Below are 20,066 nucleotides of genomic sequence, written 5' to 3'. Positions count from 1 at the left end.
GTTTCCATTTTTAAATTCCTGCAGTTATGGATGCCTTGATATTGTGGTAGACAGTTGATAGTGGCCAGATTGTTCTGTATTGTAATTTTTTTTTCTTTTTATGGAGAATGGGGTCTCCCAGTGTTATCCAAGCTGGTCTCAAACTCCTGCGCTCAAGCTATCCTCTCACCTCTGCTTCTCTATCACATCTTTTTTATTTAGGCATCTTTTCTTCTGCTTTCTAGTACTTGGTCTTTTGTTTATGAGTACATTCAGCTTTTCTGGGGTTTTTTGTTGTTGTTTTTGAGACAAAGTCTCACTCTTTCCCCCAGGCTGGAGTAGTGCAGTGGTGCGATCTGCAGCCTCTACCTCCCAGATTCAAGTGATTCTCCTGCGTCAGCCTCTTGAGTAGCTGTGATTACTGGCGTGCGCCCCTATGCCTGGCTAATTTTTGTGGTGTTAGTAGAGACAGGATTTTACCATGTTAGCCACACTGGTCTCGAACTCCTGACCTTAGGTGATCCGCCCTCCTCAGCCTCCCAAAGTGCACTGCGTCCAGCCTTGCTTTTTTGGTCTTGTATTTTGTTTCTGAGACAGGGTTTTTTTTTTTTTTTTTTTTGTCTCAGACAGCTCTGTTGCCCAAACTGGAGTGCAGTGACATGATCATAGCTCACTGCAGCCTTGATCTCTTGGGCTCAAGTGATCCTCCCACCTCAGTCTTCTGAGTAGCTAGGACCCCAGACGTGCACCACCGTGCCTAGCTAACGCTTTTGAAGAGAGGGGGGTCTCTCTTTGTTGTTCAGACTGGTGTCAGTCAAACTCCTGGGCTCAAGCGATCCCTGTCTTTGCCTCCCAAGGTATTAGGATTACAGGCATGAGTCATGTACCTAGTGGTTTTCTGCTGTTCAAATGGAATCCTAAACCTTACCCTTCATTGTTATTTCCATGTTTATATGAGAAAGATATAGTAGTCCCTAAAACGTAAGGGGTGGCCGTTACTGACTTATGCCATAGACTAAAGAGAAACTGTTAGTTTGAAAATGTTGAAGGCAGTAGTGTATTAACATTGGTTCTATTTATTGTCTTTTTTAAACTTTTGATTATTAGACATTGGCTATATCATTGGTAAGATGGAGCTGTACCATCTTAAAAATATTCTAATAAACTATATTTTCATAGTAGATAATTCATATTGTTATACACAAGTCATAGAATGGTGAACTACATACTTGTTGGAAATAAATCGTTCATGTGGAATCGTGCAGACTGTATGTTAAGAGCAAACATCTTTCTACTTACAGAAGTAAGCTCTCAGGGTCAGAATTTCAATCATGAGGTCAGGAGATCGAGACCATCCTGGCTAAGACGGTGAAATCCCGTCTCTACTAAAAATATAAAAAATTAGCTGAGTGTAGTTGCCGGTGCCTGTAGTTCCAGCTACTTGGAAAACTGAGACAGGAGAATGGCATGAACTTGGGAGGTGGAGCTTGCAGTGAGCTGAGATGGCACCACTGCACTCTAGCCTGGGTGAGAGCAAGACTCCATCTGAAAAAAAAAAAAAGAATTTCAATAGTTAAAAATTGATGTTGAGCCAGGCATGGTGGCTCACGCCTGTAATCCCAGCACTTTGGGAGGCCAAGGCGGGCGGATCACGAGGTCAGGAGATCGAGACCATCCTGGCTAACATGGTGAAACCCCGTTTCTACTAAAAAATACCGAAAAAAATAGCCAGGCGTGGTGGCGGGCGGCTGTAGTCCTAGCTACTCCAGAGGCTGAGGCAGGAGAATGGCGCAAACCCAGGAGGCAGAGCTTGCAGTGAGCCGAGATCATGCCATTGCACTCGAGCCTGAGCGACAGAGCAAGACTCCCTCTCAAAAAAAATAAAAGGATGTTGAGTTAAAAAAAAAAAAAAAAAGTTGAGAGAATAAGGAGATTAGAAAACAAAAAGGGTACTTAGCCCCATGAGAGTGTTTTTGGTTTTCAGGTGGAAAATAGAGTTAGTGGATTGGGGAGGAAGGATGGTTCAGGAAGAACAAAGAATTTTTTTTTTTTTTTGATTATACTTTAAGTTCTAGGGTACATGTGCACAATGTGAAGGTTTGTTACATGTGTATACATGTGCCATGTTGGTGTGCTGCACCCACTAACTCATCATTTACATTAGGTATATCTCCTAATGCTATCCCTCCTCCCACCCCACAACAGGCCCCGGTGTGTGGTGTTCCCCTTCCTGTGTCCAGGTGTTCTCATTAGAACAAAGAATTTAAGACAGTTGAGGGCCTCTGAAAGTGGTCTTGGAAGTTCAACAAATAACGTGAATGTTGAGCTCTCCCCGATCTAAGCTCTTAAACTGTGATAATATCTAATTATAGATATTTTGCTTTGTAAGAGGTCGGCTTTTTAATTATAGATATTTTGCTTTGTAAGAGGTCGGCTTTTGTTTATGCAAATAAAATTTTTTTTTTGTTTGTTTTGTTTTGTTTTTTTGAGACGGAGTCTGGCTCTGTAGCCCAGGCTGGAGTTCAGTGGCCGCATCTCAGCTCACTGCAAGCTCCGCCTCCCGGGTTCACGCCATTCTCCTGCCTCAGCCTCCCGAGTAGGTGGGACTACAGGCGCCCACCACCTCGCCCGGCTAGTTTTTTGTATTTTAGTAGGGACGGGGTTTCACCTTGTTAGCCAGGATGGTCTCAATCTCCTGACCTTGTGATCCGCCCGTCTCGGCCTCCCAAAGTGCTGGGATTACAGGCTTGAGCCACCGCGCCCGGCCGCAAGTAAAAAATTTTGTATCAATGTGTGTGCATACATATTTTTATGAACTCTAGCTTTAAAGATGATTGTCTCAGCATATGTTCAGGCATGTTTTCTCTCCTAATGAACTATATTATTTATGTGAATTGTGATGGAGTGTGCCTTTAAAAATAGGCTGAAAGTGGCTCAAAGCAATAGACTCGCTTATGTTTTCTTAAGCTTATGTGACTCACCCATTTTCTGTCTTGGTATAGGAACTTAGTGATTTGGCCCGTGACCCTCCAGCACAATGTTCTGCAGGTCCAGTTGGGGATGATAGTAAGTAACTTTCAAGTTGATTTTTATGCCTAATTTTTTTAAGCTTGTGCATTTTTAGATAATCAGATTTTTTTTTTCTTTTTCTAGTGTTTCATTGGCAAGCCACAATTATGGGACCTGTAAGTATTAATAATTTATAAATTTAGTTTTAAGTGAAAATCCAGCATTGATTTGGTTGTAATTTTTAACTTGATCTGTAGGTTTATCATGTAGTTAATTCTGTTTTGGATATTCCATAGTTGTACTGCATTTGAAAGAAACAACATATAATGAGTTAGTCATTTGTTACGTGTACTTTGTGTCTATCCGTGTGTTCACGTTCTAGAGTATAGACATCTCTATGACCTACCAAACATCTCTGTATCTCAGTTCAGTTTTTCTTCATAGCACTGTGTAAAGCATTGTCGTGGAACTTCCTGTTATTTATAGAGACAAAGTTACTGGCTCTGATCCTGCCATGAGTTGTGTTACTCAGAGAGTCTATTACTGTAGCTGCCAATAATGTAGCTTAATTGTATTTTGATATTTGATTCTTTATAGAACTTCACTTTATGCAAAATTTGAATATATTTAGGCAGAAAGTGATATTTTGAATATAGCAAAATTCCTTTCTATCCTGGGTAGATAAGCAACTATATGCTGGATAATTGAATATTCAGAATTATGGATACCATCTAAGAATTTCAGAGAATTAGAGCGCACTAAAACATCCTGGGGTAAGACTGTATCTTACACAAATACTTAACTTTTTTTTTTTTTTTTTTAACTTGGTAAGGAGCTTAAAGATTTGTTTTCTAAGTTACTTGTGTATCTTACTGAAAACTTTCTTCCCTTTTTGGTAGTTTTATAAGTAACATAAAGAGCAATAATGTACTAGATGAGACAGTGGTCAGTAAGTAATATTGATAATTCTAAAGGAAAAAATGCTCTTAGAGTTAGTAGATGGGTTGAATCAACATTATTTAGTAATTCTGATTCTAACTTTAGTCATTTTTCTGTCTCAAATGTGAGTACATACTGTGTGCCAGGTAATAAGGATACAAATGAATGTAATAGACATTCCTGTCAATCTTATAGGGAACTTACACTCTACTAGAGGAGACAGATACCTAAACAAGTGCCAAAGTGTGATAAGATGGAAAATAAGTGACTGGTGAATGAAGTGCTGAGTAGGAGAAATTAATGGGGAATCCTAGCAGAGAGGATTAATTTAGAGTAATTAAAATGTTAGTGCCCTAAAGGGAGAGAAACTAAATCAAAGTAAGACATGGCAGGGGTACAAATATTAAGTTTAATACTTAAATGTCCTGGATCATTTTAATAAACTACAAAGCCGGGATTGTGCATTTCGTTATTACAGGACTACTTTTACTGTTTTAAATGTTATTTTGTTTTAAAAGTACTTACTTTTATCTAATTTGGTAGCAAAATTGTGTAATTTTAATACACGCAGTTAAATGTCGACTTACCCAGTTTGGCCCACACAGTGTTTTTGAAAGTTGGCAGTCTTCAAATAAAAGCCTTCTGAGTAGGCCCACATTCCATAAGCAGTAATGACTGGGGATGGAATGACAGCTGCCTCCCTTTTTTAGATGGGATATGTGTTTACCACAGTGCCGACTAGGTCAATTCCATATTATCTACCTAGTGTTTTGTAAAGCAGTTACTTTTGCAACCTCTAGAATTTTCCCATTTTGGATTACCAATTTTCAAAGAATTCAATAAAATGCCTTAAAATAAAGCTCATCTTTGATTCAGAGCGTAGTTGATAGTTTGATTGTAAAAACTGTCAATACTAAGAAAGCACAGAAGCGTTGGTAATTAAGACTTGTAATTGGATGGTGTGCAGAATAAACCAGCTCCTTAAAACTAGTTGGTTTTTCTACTTGACAGTTTAGACTTTGTTGTTTTGAACAACACACTAGTTTTTCCCAAAAGGCAAGGAGCATACCTATAGACAATCAAAAGGAAACATGAATAATGAGTGTATGGTAGTAATTTTTTTTAGAGAATGATGCTTATTCTGACAGATTTAACAGTTTAATTTGCTTTTATTTTCAGAAAACATGTACCTTTTTTCATTTTTTAAATATATCAGATGATGGCTGTTCCTTGCTGAATTATTTTAATATAATGACTAGCAGCTTTCTGCTTTTACAAACAAAAGCATGTGATTTTCAGAACTATTTAAATATTAACGTGATCAACTGCAACTGCTGGGTTTTGCTTTGGTAGCAGTACTCGCTGAAATATGTTTTCAGTTAAAAAGGTTAATTCTCACTGTTGGCTGGGTAATTTCAAGAAGGAGTCAAAGGTTATAAAAATCTACCCAAAGTATGGGTATTGTCTTGCACATAAGTAAGCACATAATTTAGATGCCAGCTTTAAATAGTTAACTATATGCTTACTGTGGAGTGCAATAATGAAACAACTCATTTTGTTTTTTTGGCTTCTGAATACTTCTTTGTGACAAAGCATCACTGTATAAGATAAATAGTAGCTTATTTTGTGAGTGTGGTTACTCTGTGTAGCAAGCAATTTGACTCAAAGCAACCTGTAAATTACAGATTTAGTGGGAGAACTAGATAGACAGTTAACAATGTCACTTTCGCTTTGGACTACTACTTAGGTCCCTTAAAGTGGTACCAGTGCCACAGAACTGAAGATTCCTGACTTTCTAGGGAATATCCAATTTTAAGTTTCAGTAGAGTAACTTTGATTTTAGTGAATTGTTGGGAAATCCTTTAGATCTTTTAGTTATGTAGCAAAATTGCTTGGTTTTAATAATCAAATGTATTGGCTTATTCTTTCTGAAAATAAGCTACTTGAAAGCACAACTATTGACTAAAAACTAAACCTTTGAAAGAAATGACAGCATTGCTAGTTTTTGTGTATGGTTTTTTGGGGGTCAGAGTGGGGGGGTACTATGTTACGGTTAGTTTCCAACAAGAATTGATGCAATTAGAAGACATTGACTTCCTATTGCCTCTGATATTTACTTGCTTAATTTTTTTATTGGAAATGGAGTTGGCAGAAAAATGGATTTAGAGAACACTACTAACTTCCTCCTAATCTATGACAGAGATGTAGAAGAGAGTACCTGTGAAAAATGTGAAAGTAGCTGAAAAATGTAACCTTTGGCAGCCTGAGCGTAATCAGCCAGAAAAACTATCTGAATTAAAATAATTGGCCCATAGGTACTATTTTATTTGGTCCATAAGGGTTATTTTTTCAACTTTCATTTCAAGTGTATTATGTCATTTCCCACATAGGTTACTGATACCTGAAGACTTTTTCCATCTTTACCTTATTCAGGAGCTTTGTAGTCTAATAAAAGAGAAATATAAGTAAATGTTAGATATATGGGTAGGTAATGTAATTATGTGCTTAAAGAGGTATAAAAGAAGGGTAGGGAGCAGATAAGACAAAGGAAGGGGCTATATTATAAGGAAGAATATTCCAAGTAGGGGAGAGGAAAAATGTGTTATCCATGTAATATTTTATGTGCAGTAGAGAGCATGTTCTATAGAAGAAGCAAGATGAAACTAGATTGATGGGCACCCAGATCATAAAGCACCGTATGTACTTATGAGTTGAAATTATATCTTAAAAACTATGGTAGATTTCAAGCAGGGGAGAAACATTTTTAAAAGACCACTTTATCATTAGGGTGGAGGGATAATCATTAGTAAGCTATTGCCATAATCTAGGCTGAAGATTACATCGTAAACTAAGATAGTAGTGACAGTGGCATAAAGGAGAGGCAAGGTCAAGAAATTTTAAAGGTCTTATTTGATAACTATCTTGACTCTGAGATGAGAGAGGAAGAAGTCGATGATGAGATCCTGGTTAGTGGCTTTCAGTTATGGCTTGCTATTAATAAACAGAAAAAAAGGAATTGAGGAGACAAGGAGTTTGTTTTGGACACGTGAGATGAGATATCCAAGTAGAAATACCAGTAGGCATTTGATTATATGCCCTGGAATGAATAACTGCACCAGAGATGTGTTTTGCAACTCAAATTGTTATGGGTCAGCAGTTAAGAGTGGAAAATCAACTTATAAGAATACCAACATTTTTAGCTGGGTGTAGTGGTGCATGCCTGTAATCCCAGCTTCTTTGGAGGCTGAGGCCCGAGAATTTACTTGAACCTGGGAGGTGGAGGTTGCAGTGAGCCGAGATCACGCCACTGCACTCCAACCTGGGCGACAGCACCACTTTAGAAAAAAAGAAAAAAAAAAATAGCAACGTTTTATTGCCACAGAAGAGCTGACGCACTGTGAGGGAGTAACTCTGCCCTGATGAGAGCAAAACAGGTAGAATGTTTCTGAAGAAATCTAATATAAATTCTGGACTTGTAAGATTTTAGTCGATTTCCTGATCACAGTGTTCCTTATTCTTCGGGGTTTTGTTTCTTTTGGTGTAGTTTGCTGCTGATCCATAATAGAATTTAAATATCATAGGGTCTCAGTTTTTTATATGGCCTAGTTTCATTATCTCTGAACCTTGTAGTTCTTCCTCTTTGGTATGGCAGAACTTTAGTGTTAAATTGTAACATTGAAGTATTTTGCCTTCTTTATAAAGTTCTTTTTTTCTTGAACAAACAAAACGAAATTTGGCTTTGCCTAAATCCCATCAGCAGATTGCCTTTATTTCAGAAGCAGTCGTAGACAGCATTTGATTTTATGAAAATTGAAATGAAAGCTTACAAAGAACTTCTGGAATTGGGTTATTAAAACTTCAATGTTTGGGGCCGGGAGTGGTGGCTCACAACTGTAATCCCAAAACTTTGGGAGGCCAAGGTGGGTGGATCACTGGAGCTCAGCAGTTTGAGACCATCCTCTCAACTAAAAAGACAAAAAAAACTCCATCTCTACTAAAAAGACAAAAAAAATTAACTGTGCTGGCTCACTCCTGTAGTTCCAGCTACTCAGGAGGCTGAGGTGGGAGAATCACCTGATCCCAGGAGGCAGAGGATTGCAGTGAGCCAAGATCGTGCCACTGCACTCCAGCCTGGGCGACAGAGCAAGACGCTGTCTCAAAAAAAACAAAACTTTGAGATTCCCTTAAGTTGTTAATTTTACACGGAAAAAAACTGTCTTGTATAGTATCGGATCAGGTGAAAGTATATGCTATTTGAAGCATCTATTCAAAGTTAATATTAACTATTTAACAAAGATACGTTAATCTAATAAACTCAGGTCACATTCTAAGTGACTGGAGTGTTTTTCTAGTTCCATGTTTTACAGAAAATATGAAAAGGGGCTGGGCACGGTGACTTACACCTGTAATCCCAGCATTTGGGAGTCTGAGGCAGGCGAATCACCTGGGGTCAGGAGTTAAGAGTTCAGCCAACATGATGAAACCCCATCTCTATTAAAAATAAAAAAATAGCTGGGCATGTTGGTGCATACCTGTAATCCAAGCTACCGAGGCGGCTGAGGCAGGAGAATCTCTTGAACCTGGGAGGCGGAGCTTGCAGTGAGCTGAGGTTGTGCCATTTTACTCAAGCTTGGGCAACACAAACACAGCAAGACAATATTCTGTGTCTCGTTTGTCCCCCGTCCCATTCCCGTTCCCCCCCTCCATCCCCACCAAAAAAAAAAAAGGGAAAACTTGGGAGTAGGAGAAGGACTCAATTTAAATAGAAGCTCTGGCTGGGCTTGGTGGCTCATGCCTATAATCTCCACCTTTTGGGAGGCCGAGACAGGTGGATCACAAGGTCAGGAGGCCACAAGACCAGCCTGGTCAACATGGTGAAGGCCAGTCTCTACTAAAAAGACAAAAATGAGCTGGGTGTGGTGATGCATGCCTGTAATCCCAGCTACTAGGGAGACTGAGGTAGGAGAGTTGCTTGAACCTAGGAGGCAGAGGTTTTGGTGAGCTGAGATTGCGCCACTGCACTTAAACCTGGGCGACAGAGTGAGACTCCGTCTCAAACAAACAAAAGCTCTTCCATTTACTAGTTGTATATTTCTTTGAACCTGATTCTTCATTAATAAATTGACCTTTCTTCTTTGAGCTCCACATGTCCCTTGTTCATATTTCATGATACCTATAATATTTCATTGCAGTTACTTTACATGTCTATCAGAGTTTAAGCTCATAAAGATAAAAAAAATTGCTCTTTGGATCCCTTACATACAAGGGGTTAGATTAATTGAATTAATGTTTAATTATTTTACAGAAGGGTAGGAATTAGATGAGCTGTATGTCAGGGCTATTTTTTATGTGCTTGACATCCAGAATGGGCATAGTGAAAGGCTCATACAGCTGTATATACAAAGCCTTTCTTTTTTTTTTTTTCTGAGACGGAGTCTCGCTCTGTTGCCCGGGCTGGAGCTGGATCTCAGCTCACTGCAAGCTCCGCCTCCCGGGTTCACGCCATTCTCCTGCCTCAGCCTCCTGAGTAGCTGGGATTACAGGCGCCCGCCACCTCGCCCGGCTAGTTTTTTGTATTTTTTAGTAGAGACGGGGTTTCACCGTGTTAGCCAGGATAGTCTCGATCTCCTGACCTCGTGATCCGCCCGTCTCAGCCTCCCAAAGTGCTGGGATTACAGGCTTGAGCCATCGCGCCTGGCCGACAAAGCCTTTCTAATAGAGGGGAGTGGATGTTGGTAAAAACCCAGTTCATGTAAGTTTTAAAACATGTCTTCGGATTGGTTCTTTGCATACTCAAAGGCAGTTAGGCATTCCACATTTTAGCTTTAAATTCCCGAGTAGGTCAGTATCTGGTCATTAAGTGGTCTTGAAAACAATTGTGTTTGAATCTTGGTTCTATCATTTACGATTTGTGCACTAGACTAAGTTCTTTAAGCCTCATTTTTCTCATGCATAAAACAGAGACAATGTATCTATTTTCTGGTATTGATTAAAAATGGGAAGCTTAGGCTTTTCTCTGTTCTCCTCTTGAAGGTGTGTGTTAGTTACCTGGAATAGCTTACATTTGGTTTGCCAGTGGGCAGAATGGACTGTTGTAAAGCCATTTGTACACATCTGACTATTGGAAGAAATAATCTACACATGTAAAATTTTATTTACAGATTATTCTGAAAGGTGATGATGTAGGCTTTATTGCTATGTGTACTTTTTCCTCTGAGAATTGAGATCTAGAATACTTGTGTTTCTTGATACCTTTAAAAAAAATCATTTTTGGTAACCAAAATTTTGGTTAAGTTTTAAGTGTTTTTTTTTTTTTCTATTAGTCTAGACTGAATTTTCATGGAATATTTATTACAGTGTAAATAAGTGATTTTGGTTCATTATTAGAGAAATGCTTGGAAACAAATGTTACAGAATATTTAGCAATAATATTTTAAATTTCAGTTAAGCATACTTTTCTTTTTACAGAATGACAGCCCATATCAAGGCGGTGTATTCTTTTTGACAATTCATTTTCCTACAGACTACCCCTTCAAACCACCTAAGGCAAGTATTTTCCCTCACAATCTGTTAGTATAGATTTATGGTTTATTTCAAAGGAATAGAGCATTCTTGGACGATAGGGTTCTGCCTAGGCTGAATATATATGTTGAATTGAGGCACTGATGTATAGATGATGACTCTTAAACTTTGGTTTAAAGAGCTAGACCTCAGTTTGAACTTTGTAAATAGGAATAAGGTTTGCCTTTTTCTTAATGTTGCAAGATTCAGACTGTGTGGAAGCTCCCCCTTCATCTGTATTATTGTTACACAGATTCTGATTTTGGGCTTTTGTCGTCTTGTAGGCATCAAATGTCCAACTTCAATTTATATTTGCATGTATTGTTACAACATATGCTTATTATGCTTATAGTTTTGTATACGTAAGTATAAATTTATGCACTGAGTTGATTGGTTTATAGGTATTAAAAGCATATTATCCTTGACTTTCAGTCATTAACATAAATTCAACCTGTATGAGTAACTAGAGAAGGTAATATACAAAGGTCATGAACATGTCACTATAACGGTCTTTAGTAATGTTACAGGTGCAATTTGTGATGGTTTCCATTTTTGTGATTCAAGTTTCTGTTTTATGTACGGTGGAAATGAAGACTCATGCGTACCTGTGTAACTTAATGAAACTTTAAATGAGATGGTCTACAAATTTTGGTTACATCCAAAAGTTAGGGCTGTTTTAAATGAATGTGTTAAATACATTTAAATTGCCCTTTGATTCATGACATGGTAGGGCCAAAGTAACCTTTAGAACTTTACATCATATGAGTAATGAAATTTTTATCCAAAAGTTCAGCTTTCTATAGAGAGGAGGCAGGGGGGTCTCTATGGTATTTAGAACTTGTATGCTAATGGATGACATTTTTAACATTGTGACTTGATTATTTTAAGTTTTGCTTTAAAAGATGTTTGTTTTTATTTGAATAAAATACTTAAAAGTTTTTGTTCTAGGTTGCATTTACAACAAGAATTTATCATCCAAATATTAACAGTAATGGCAGCATTTGTCTCGATATTCTAAGATCACAGTGGTCGCCTGCTTTAACAATTTCTAAAGGTAAAAATACTTCTAGTGAAATAGTCTTAAATTGTTCTCATTTTCTAATAAAATTTCATTCTTAGATCTACTTATCTGATTATTTTTATTATGTCATCTTTTTGGTAAGAGATGGGGAAGCAATAAAGTCATTTTTATCATTTTTGTTCTAGGTGGTGGTGATTAAAGATGCTTTGTAAGAAGTTAAAATTCAAATTGGGGTGGGTAGGCATTATTTGCCTAATGAGTTACCTTCATCTCATCTTACAGTAGCAAAATTTGTTTTAATTGACTTCTGTATTTTTCAATCCCAAACCACATGGACATCTCACACTAACTTGTTGCCTTTTTACCAAGAATGGTATAATATACCTAAACTTAATAGAGCTTTTGAATCCTGAGGTTTCTACTCTAGGAAAATTCTGATTTTGCTTTCCTGGGTTAATTTTTACACAAATCTTTAGTCATGTGTTATGTAACCATGACAGGTTATTTCTACCTAATGACAATCTAAAGTTGTATAATCTTAGATCTGTAGATCAATTCTCGTCTCCTGCTTTTAATAGGCATCTGTTATGTTATATGTAACAGGCTGTCCAGTCTCTGCATGAATATCCTAGGTGGAGTTATAATAATCAATAGTATTTCACCATTAATTGTTTTATGATTTTATGAGTTCAGTAAGTAAAAAATAGCTTTTTCAAAAGGCAAAGCATTGTATAAAAGTTTCATCTGCTTATATACTGCACTTGAATCTCATGGAGGGACTACTCTGTAGCAGCAGCATTTCCCAAACTTTATTGAGTAGAATCATTTAAGGGAGAAAAAGAAACAACTTGGGTAGATGCTGCCATAATTCAAGTGGTTTTAAAATTTTAGCCGGGCTCAGTGGCTTACGCCTGTAATCCCAGTACTTTGGGAGGCTGAGGCGGGCGGATCACGAGGTCAGTAGATCGAGACCATCCTGGCTAACACGCTGAAACCTCGTCTCTACTGAAAATACAAAAAATTAGCCGGGCGTAGTGGCGGGCGCCTGCAGTCCCAGCTACTCGGGAGGCTGAGGCAGGAGAATAGCGTGAACCCAGGAGGCGGAGCTTGCAGTGAGCTGAGATCGTGCCACTGCACTCCAGCCTGGGCGACAGAGTGAGACTCCGTCTCAAAAAAAAAATAAAATAAAATTTTAGACCTGTTTTTCACCCTCCTGGATACTTTCCAATTTCTTTTCAAACCATGTTCCATACCTGAATATTAGCTTCCAAGTTTTTCTGCTGCTGGAAATGTACCGTAACACTGAAAACTGTTTCTGTAAGGGCAGATTGAATTGGTATTGTTTTGTCATTAAAACAACTTGCTTTTTTGGCAGCCATACTTTGCTAACTTATTAAACTAGCAGTCAGTCACAACTGAAGCTACCTTTTTTCTGTGAGTTATTGTATAGCCAAGTCTCCTATGTTAGGTAATTTTATATTTGTTCTGCTGTATTTGGGTTTGAAATTAAATTTGCTATAGTCAGTAAATATTTATGTGACAGTGTTGTCTTTTTTATACTATTGCTTTTAAAAAAAAAATTGGTCAGAACCATTTCAAGCATTTATATCTTAACATTTTATAACAGCACCATATATGGTGACTGGCACATAACAGGCACTCAAAGTGAATGCAGTCTATATTCCTTCATGCTTGACATCTTATACATCAGGATGTTGAACTGGTTAAGGTAAGAACTAGAGCTGGTGACTCATTTAGTACTAAAGAAATTTTGGCATTGTTGTATTTAACTAGTATTCTTGGGAATATGGATTCTTGCTTACAAGTTCAAGGAGACAAAATATTTAGTGGAGTACTTGAAGGTTTTTCTCAGAAATTCCCAAGACAATGGCAAAGAATGGATTTTTCGTCATGCTTAACAGCTGTGAATATGGCATGAGTATTACCTGCATATTCTTGCTAAAGTCCCCCCCACCCACCCACACAGAGTACCAAGAAACTCCCTAAGTTCTAATATCATTTATGCCTATTTAAAATATATATATAAATATGGCATCAGTTGCCTATCTTAAACTATTTTTATGACTAGTTAGCGAATCTGATACCACAAAACCTTGTTTTTAGCACTTCTTGCTTACCAGGAGCTTGTCTATGAAACAAAATCTTTGTAAAACTATGTCTCATTGAGATAGAGATACAAACTAATAAGTCTTTTGAGGATTGAGGTTTGTAATACACAGTTTAGATTTATTTATCCAAACTCCTGAAACTGGATAACAGACGTTTTTGTTTTCTTGCAGTTCTTTTATCCATTTGTTCACTGCTATGTGATCCAAACCCAGATGACCCCCTAGTGCCAGAGATTGCACGGATCTATAAAACAGACAGAGATAAGTAAGTATGTTTAAAAGTTATTATAAAAGTGGTTTTACTTAATGAGTTAGGCTTATACTTTGCTTGTGACAATGCCAAGAAGACTTGATATTTAGTAAGATGATAGTTAAAATATGCAGAAAGCTATTGAAATGTGTTTTTTAAAAAAAACTAGGCTTTAGCTTATGTGACAGTGAATGCTCCCCTCTAAAGTGTATTTTTTGTTTGTTTTTTTCCTAGCGTGTTACTGTATCACTTTATTCTCAAATTTTGGGGAAGAAAGCAAATTTTTCTTTACCCCAAGCATGTTTTTCCAAAAAATGTTAGTACTGTTGTAAACATTTGGTCTAAATTTCTCAAATATTTGAATCATATTTATGTTCAACTTAACCATTATAACTTTCATATGTTATAATTAATGCTAAGTGTACTTGTTCAATTAGGTACAATAGGTTAGCAAGAGAGTGGACAGAGAAATACGCTATGTTGTAGGGTAAGAGGATCTGCACTCTATGGTGCGCTTATTCATGGTACTGCCAGCACTTGAGTGCTGCATGCGTTAAGGCACTGTATTAACTAACAAAAGGTAACAGATGTGGTAGTCTTCTGAAAACTGTACATTTAACTGCTTGATCTCTGTTTAACGTGAAAGTAAATATCTGGTAGTCGTTATTGCTTGAAAGTATTGCATGGCAAAGCAGTTATATAGCACTAGTAAGAAATGGGAATTTATGTAGTATCTTTTTCTTTCAAACTACCATGGTGTTTAAATTTTAGCTTAAGACTTTGTACCAATCCTATACAGAATGTGGTGGTTTAGTTCAAATTTTGCCAGGAGATGGTATATAAGGGAAAAACACTTTCAAGCCTAAGCATCTAAACTAAGTGTTCATTACTGACAAGCATGCATTAGCGTCAACTGTACTTTGTGGCTCCCTGGAGGCTCCCTGTATGCTAAATAAAGCCTTTGTTTTAAACTGCTGGCTTTTTGAGAGAGTATCCTTAGGAGATGACAATGAATTGGTAGATAACTTTTTTAAAAGTTTAGGAAAGTTTTTGTACCATTTTGGTTCTTGGTTTGAAATAAAGCTAGTTAATATTTAAACTATAAATATAAAATTTTTCCTGTGCATATATATATATATGTATATATTCATTTCTTAAGGTTATCACTATTTTTTGTTGGGGTAAGTAGTCTGTGGCATGAATATAATCCAGTGGGAAGCTGATACTATTTTTATCAATGTTTAGTAGTCTTCCTGAGTAATAACTTTGCTTGTGTGTGAATTACCTGTTGATCTTTTTAAACAAAGATGCCCTTGTTGTACTCAACAGGTCTTGGTGGTGCTTATTAGCCTCAGTTACCACACTTATTAAAAGTAACACGTGATTCTGATGAGTACAGCCACTCACACACCCCTTTTGGAAATTACTGCCCTTTGTCATTCTGCCCAGTGTCATCTTCCCCTTCTGCCTCTACCTAAGTTTCAAAGCCATTTCTTCTTATAATATCCAGGACAAAGTAATTTCCCAAACTCCAGGATTCAGATAAAATTGTTTTACTAAAAGCCTGGTTCTGGCTTTGGTGGAAATTTCTGTGGATAGATACAATGTGTATACTATTTTAACATTTGTCCATAATGAACTGTAAAAATTTTTTCATGTTAAAATTAGAGCATGAGCTGGGTGGTAGAGAGAAAGGGTCTTTTGATTTTTGTCAGCCTCCCAATTTTCAGTGTTGCTTTCTTAATTGTATTAAAATACTGCTTTCAGAGCATCAGGCTCTCATTTCCCACGTTGCTTTGAGTACCAATGCTATTTCTCCCTTGTTGGCTTTTATTCTAATCATAGTCATTAGAAATGACTTCATGATGAGTCTGGAGATGATAAAAGGGAAATCTTTCCATTTAAAGTATTAGGAATTCTTTCACTTTATTTTAACTTTTAAAAATAACATCTTTATTTACAGGTACAACAGAATATCTCGGGAATGGACTCAGAAGTATGCCATGTGATGCTACCTTAAAGTCAGAATAACCTGCATTATAGCTGGAATAAACTTTAAATTACTGTTCCTTTTTTGATTTTCTTATCCGGCTGCTCCCCTGTCAGACCTCATCTTTTTTAATTTTATTTTTTGTTTACCTCCCTCCATTCATTCACATGCTCATCTGAGAAGACTTAAGTTCTTCCAGCTTTGGACAATAACTGCTTTTAGAAACTGTAAAGTAGTTACAAGAGAACAGTTGCCCAAGACTCAGAATTAAAAAAAAAAAAAAAAAATGGAGCATGTGTATTATGTGGCCAATGTCTTCACTCTAACTTGGTTATGAGACTAAAACCATTCCTCACTGCTCTAACATGCTGAAGAAATCATCTGAGGGGGAGGGAGATGGATGCTCAGTTGTCACATCAAAGGATACAGCATTATTCTAGCAGCATCCATTCTTGTTTAAGCCTTCCACTGTTAGAGATTTGAGGTTACATGATATACTTTATGCTCATAACTGATGTGGCTGGAGAATTGGTATTGAATTTATAGCATCGGCAGAACAGAAAATGTGATGTATTTTATGCATGTCAATAAAGGAATGACCTGTTCTTGTTCTACAGAGAATGGAAATTGGAAGTCAAACACCCTTTGTATTCCAAAATAGGGTCTCAAACATTTTGTAATTTTCATTTAAATTGTTAGGAGGCTTGGAGCTATTAGTTAATCTATCTTCCAATACACTGTTTAATATAGCACTGAATAAATGATGCAAGTTGTCAATGGACGAGTGATCAACTAATAGCTCTGCTAGTAATTGATTTATTTTTCTTCAATAAAGTTGCATAAACCAATGAGTTAGCTGCCTGGATTAATCAGTATGGGAAACAATCTTTTGTAAATGCAAAGCTGTTTTTTGTATATACTGTTGGGATTTGCTTCATTGTTTGACATCAAATGATGATGTAAAGTTCGAAAGAGTGGATATTTTGCCATGTTCAGTTAAAGTGCACAGTCTGTTACAGGTTGACACATTGCTTGACCTGATTTATGCAGAATTAATAAGCTATTTGGATAGTGTAGCTTTAATGTGCTGCACATGATACTGGCAGCCCTAGAGTTCATAGATGGACTTCTGGGACCCAGCAGTTTTGAAATGTGTTTATGGAGTTTAAGAAATTTATTTTCCAGGTGCAGCCCCTGTCTAACTGAAATTTCTCTTCACCTTGTACACTTGACAGCTGAAAAAAAAACATGGGAGTAATAATGGGTCAAAATTTGCAAAATAAAGTACTGTTTTGGTGTGGGAGTTGTCATGAGGCTGTGTTGAAGTGACTTATCTATGTGGGATATTGAGCATCCATTGAAATGGATTTGTTCAGCCATTTACATTAATGAGCATTTAAATGCAACAGATATCATTTCAGGTGACTTAACATGAATGAATAAAAGTCAATGCTATTGGATTGTTTTTTGTTTGACAAGTGCTATCTGTGCCACTAATTTAACTTCTGTAGTAACAAGGGCATTACCATTCTTCACCTTTCCTAATTCTGATCCCATAGTTTTACATGTTTCCTGGTTATTTTGATTTTGTCCACTGCTTTATTAAAGTTCTGGCACATCTGTGAATCTTCCACTTCCACATTTTTGCACTGCTTACACTTATGTGCAATCTTACTCCTTGTCTGCACACAGATGTGGAAAGCTAGAAATAAATGTTAAAACTTACTTTTTATAAAAACATTTTAATATGTAGTTTGGACATGATTTATTGACTTGAGGTTCTTCTCTAAACTGGAAGTGAAATGCATGCCTTCTGAAGATGTTCTGGCTTTGTTAATTCTGTAATCATTTCATTGGGAAAAAACCAGCTATGCAGTTTTTCCAATGAGTGAATTTTTTCATTTTGTCTTTTGCTTAAAATGGCTCCTTCAGGGTAGATGTCATACTGCATAACTTTTTTGGATTCAAATTATGAATGAGAAATATTAGTTACGTTCTGCTCCGCAAGGTAAGAAAAACTGCTCTTTGGCTCTGTTTTCAAAATTACTTCTGAGATGCATATACTCAAAATAACAGCTTTAGTAGGCATATCACTTCTTGAAAGCCAAACATGAGTGTGAAACACTTTTATGGAACACAGTGGATCCCTAATTGGCTTTCAGATTGACCTTTATAGCCTTAGACAACCCTTAGGTATTTACAGAGATGACTTCTTTGATTGTCATAACAATTAGTGGATGTGTCCAGTTCTCTGTATCTTTGACTTGATGCTTTATACATCATTTCATTTGTTGCTTCTAAGGGAATAAGCCATAGAGGCTTCTCCAGGTTTAAAAGAACAGTGAAGTACCTGGAAAACCAACATTTTTGAATGTATGGATACTGGACATGAAATCATGTACAATGAAATCTTCAAAAGAATCTAAGAATTTGCCCTTTCCCCCACTCCACCCAATAATTTGACATTACTAGTGCCATGTATAGGACCCAACTGAGTATTAGAATCATTTTTGACTATGTGTATTTCCTAGATCTTTTAATGCGTAAACTCTAAGAATTAAGGTCCAGTTGGCCTGTTAATGGTAAATTTACATTTTAAGTGACTCAATTTGTTTTTCCTGGGCGAGTTTGCAATGTGATAATCAGATTTTTTAAAGCTGATTAATTTGCTTTCTTGTGTGGGTGTACTCACATTTTAAAGTATGAACCACAGTTAACTAGTGGTCTCAGGGGTAGTGAAACACTCACTTTTGTTTTTGTTTTTTGTTTTGGTTTTTTTTTGAAATGGCTTAGTTGAAGTATACTTAAAGGGACTGATCATGCTGTGTTAGTGATTTGGGTGGGGAGGGGGGTAACTCAAATTAGCCATGTTTTGTGTTGGCATAACAAAACTGTTAATGATTGTTGATTACACTTTTAAGTGAATTTGTCTTTTATGAGGAACCCAGTGCAAGTCACTAAATATTGTCTAATAGTGACATGTGCATAAGACTTGTAATAGCTAAAGTTAATTGAGCTTAAAGGAATTGTTACCATTAAAGTCTGTGTTTAAAGACACTTTGGTCTTACTCGGTAATTCCAGCTAACATGAAATCCACACTTGAGCTTAATGTTGCGTGTGAGCTCGATTTTGAATTTTATACCGTTTAAACTATGAAGAAATTAAGGTGGTGGTTCTCAAAATGTTTCTTGAGATAACAATCTCAGCATCATTTGGGAAATTCTTTGTAATGTAAGTTGTCAGGCCCCACCCCAGTCCTGAATCAAACTGGCGTGGAGCCCAGTCACCTATATTAAAACCGCTCCAGGTGATTCTGATGAATGGTGAAGATTGAGAACCATTTTCAGAAGTCTGTTCATAGCATTCCCTTGTAACAGACTACAACCAGTAATCCTTTGACTCTACAGCTATTTTTTTATAGCTGTTTTTGGCTATAGAGAATGTGTTTAAGTATTACATTTCTGATAACTGACAATTTCCTAGTACTTTGAATTGTAATACAGTACATTGATTTCCACATTTACACTTGGAATATTAAAATATATTAACATCTTACAATTGGCTAATTTGAATAACCATACTGGCATAGAATTCAACCAATCATCAAGTATTTAAAAGTAATCAGGTGCAAAGATTTACCTAAGTATTGTGTTAGCTAGCTGAACAAATCTGAACCCAGATCCCATTCTGTGGCCTGACACTAGGAAGTTTTTCCAGGTGGAAATGATGCCATGTTAAGGGTGTTTGCAGTGTTTGACAAATATTAAATGTTCCCAAAGGTGGCTATTAAGACATCTCGTGCTGTCCCATTGTAATGGAAAAATAAACGGTTAAAGGTATTTGGAAGTGACTTCAAAACATGGCAGTGCCCCCGCCCCCCCCAGAAAAAAAACTGGAGGAACCATCTTAACAAAAAGACTTAAATATATTGAAGTTGGCTGAATGTCTTAAGTCCCTAGAAATTATTACTCTGTTGCATTATTTCTTGCTACCTTATAACTACTTGCTCATTTCTGGCCTCAGGTTTGAAAAATTTTATATGATTCAGGTATACAAGATGTTTCTGACAATTGTTCTTCTACTTTAGATGCTTCAATTAAAATCCCGCTGTCAATATCTAGCTCTTCCCAAACTGTATGCTATTTATAAATGAGATTTTTTAAGAGCCCTCTTTTCTGTATTGTAAA

At 36.8% G+C, this 20,066-nt stretch overlaps 1 protein-coding gene across 5 annotated transcripts in view; it reads left to right on the top strand.

Moving 5' to 3' along the window:
• The window catches only part of UBE2D3 (ubiquitin conjugating enzyme E2 D3), a 33,291-nt gene extending 15,948 nt beyond the window's left edge, over nucleotides 1-17,343 (top strand). For 4 of the 5 annotated variants that reach the window (XM_023220111.2, XM_023220110.2, XM_023220113.3 and 1 more), the window contains 6 exons: nucleotides 2,982-3,045; nucleotides 3,133-3,164; nucleotides 10,396-10,473; nucleotides 11,437-11,542; nucleotides 13,810-13,903; nucleotides 15,852-17,343. In XM_023220111.2, coding sequence (XP_023075879.1) covers nucleotides 2,982-3,045; nucleotides 3,133-3,164; nucleotides 10,396-10,473; nucleotides 11,437-11,542; nucleotides 13,810-13,903; nucleotides 15,852-15,897 — 420 coding nt within the window. In that variant the 3' untranslated portion in view covers nucleotides 15,898-17,343. The remainder of the gene's footprint in view (nucleotides 1-2,981; nucleotides 3,046-3,132; nucleotides 3,165-10,395; nucleotides 10,474-11,436; nucleotides 11,543-13,809; nucleotides 13,904-15,851) is intronic. The other variant, XM_023220108.2, reaches the window with a different exon arrangement.
• The last annotated feature ends 2,723 nt before the right edge of the window (nucleotides 17,344-20,066 follow it).

Source organism: Piliocolobus tephrosceles, chromosome 3 (assembly GCF_002776525.5).
Source record: "Piliocolobus tephrosceles isolate RC106 chromosome 3, ASM277652v3, whole genome shotgun sequence".
Lineage (NCBI taxonomy): Eukaryota > Metazoa > Chordata > Mammalia > Primates > Cercopithecidae > Piliocolobus > Piliocolobus tephrosceles.
Note: the sequence above shows the minus strand (reverse complement) of the source record. Positions and strands in the feature narration are given on the sequence as shown.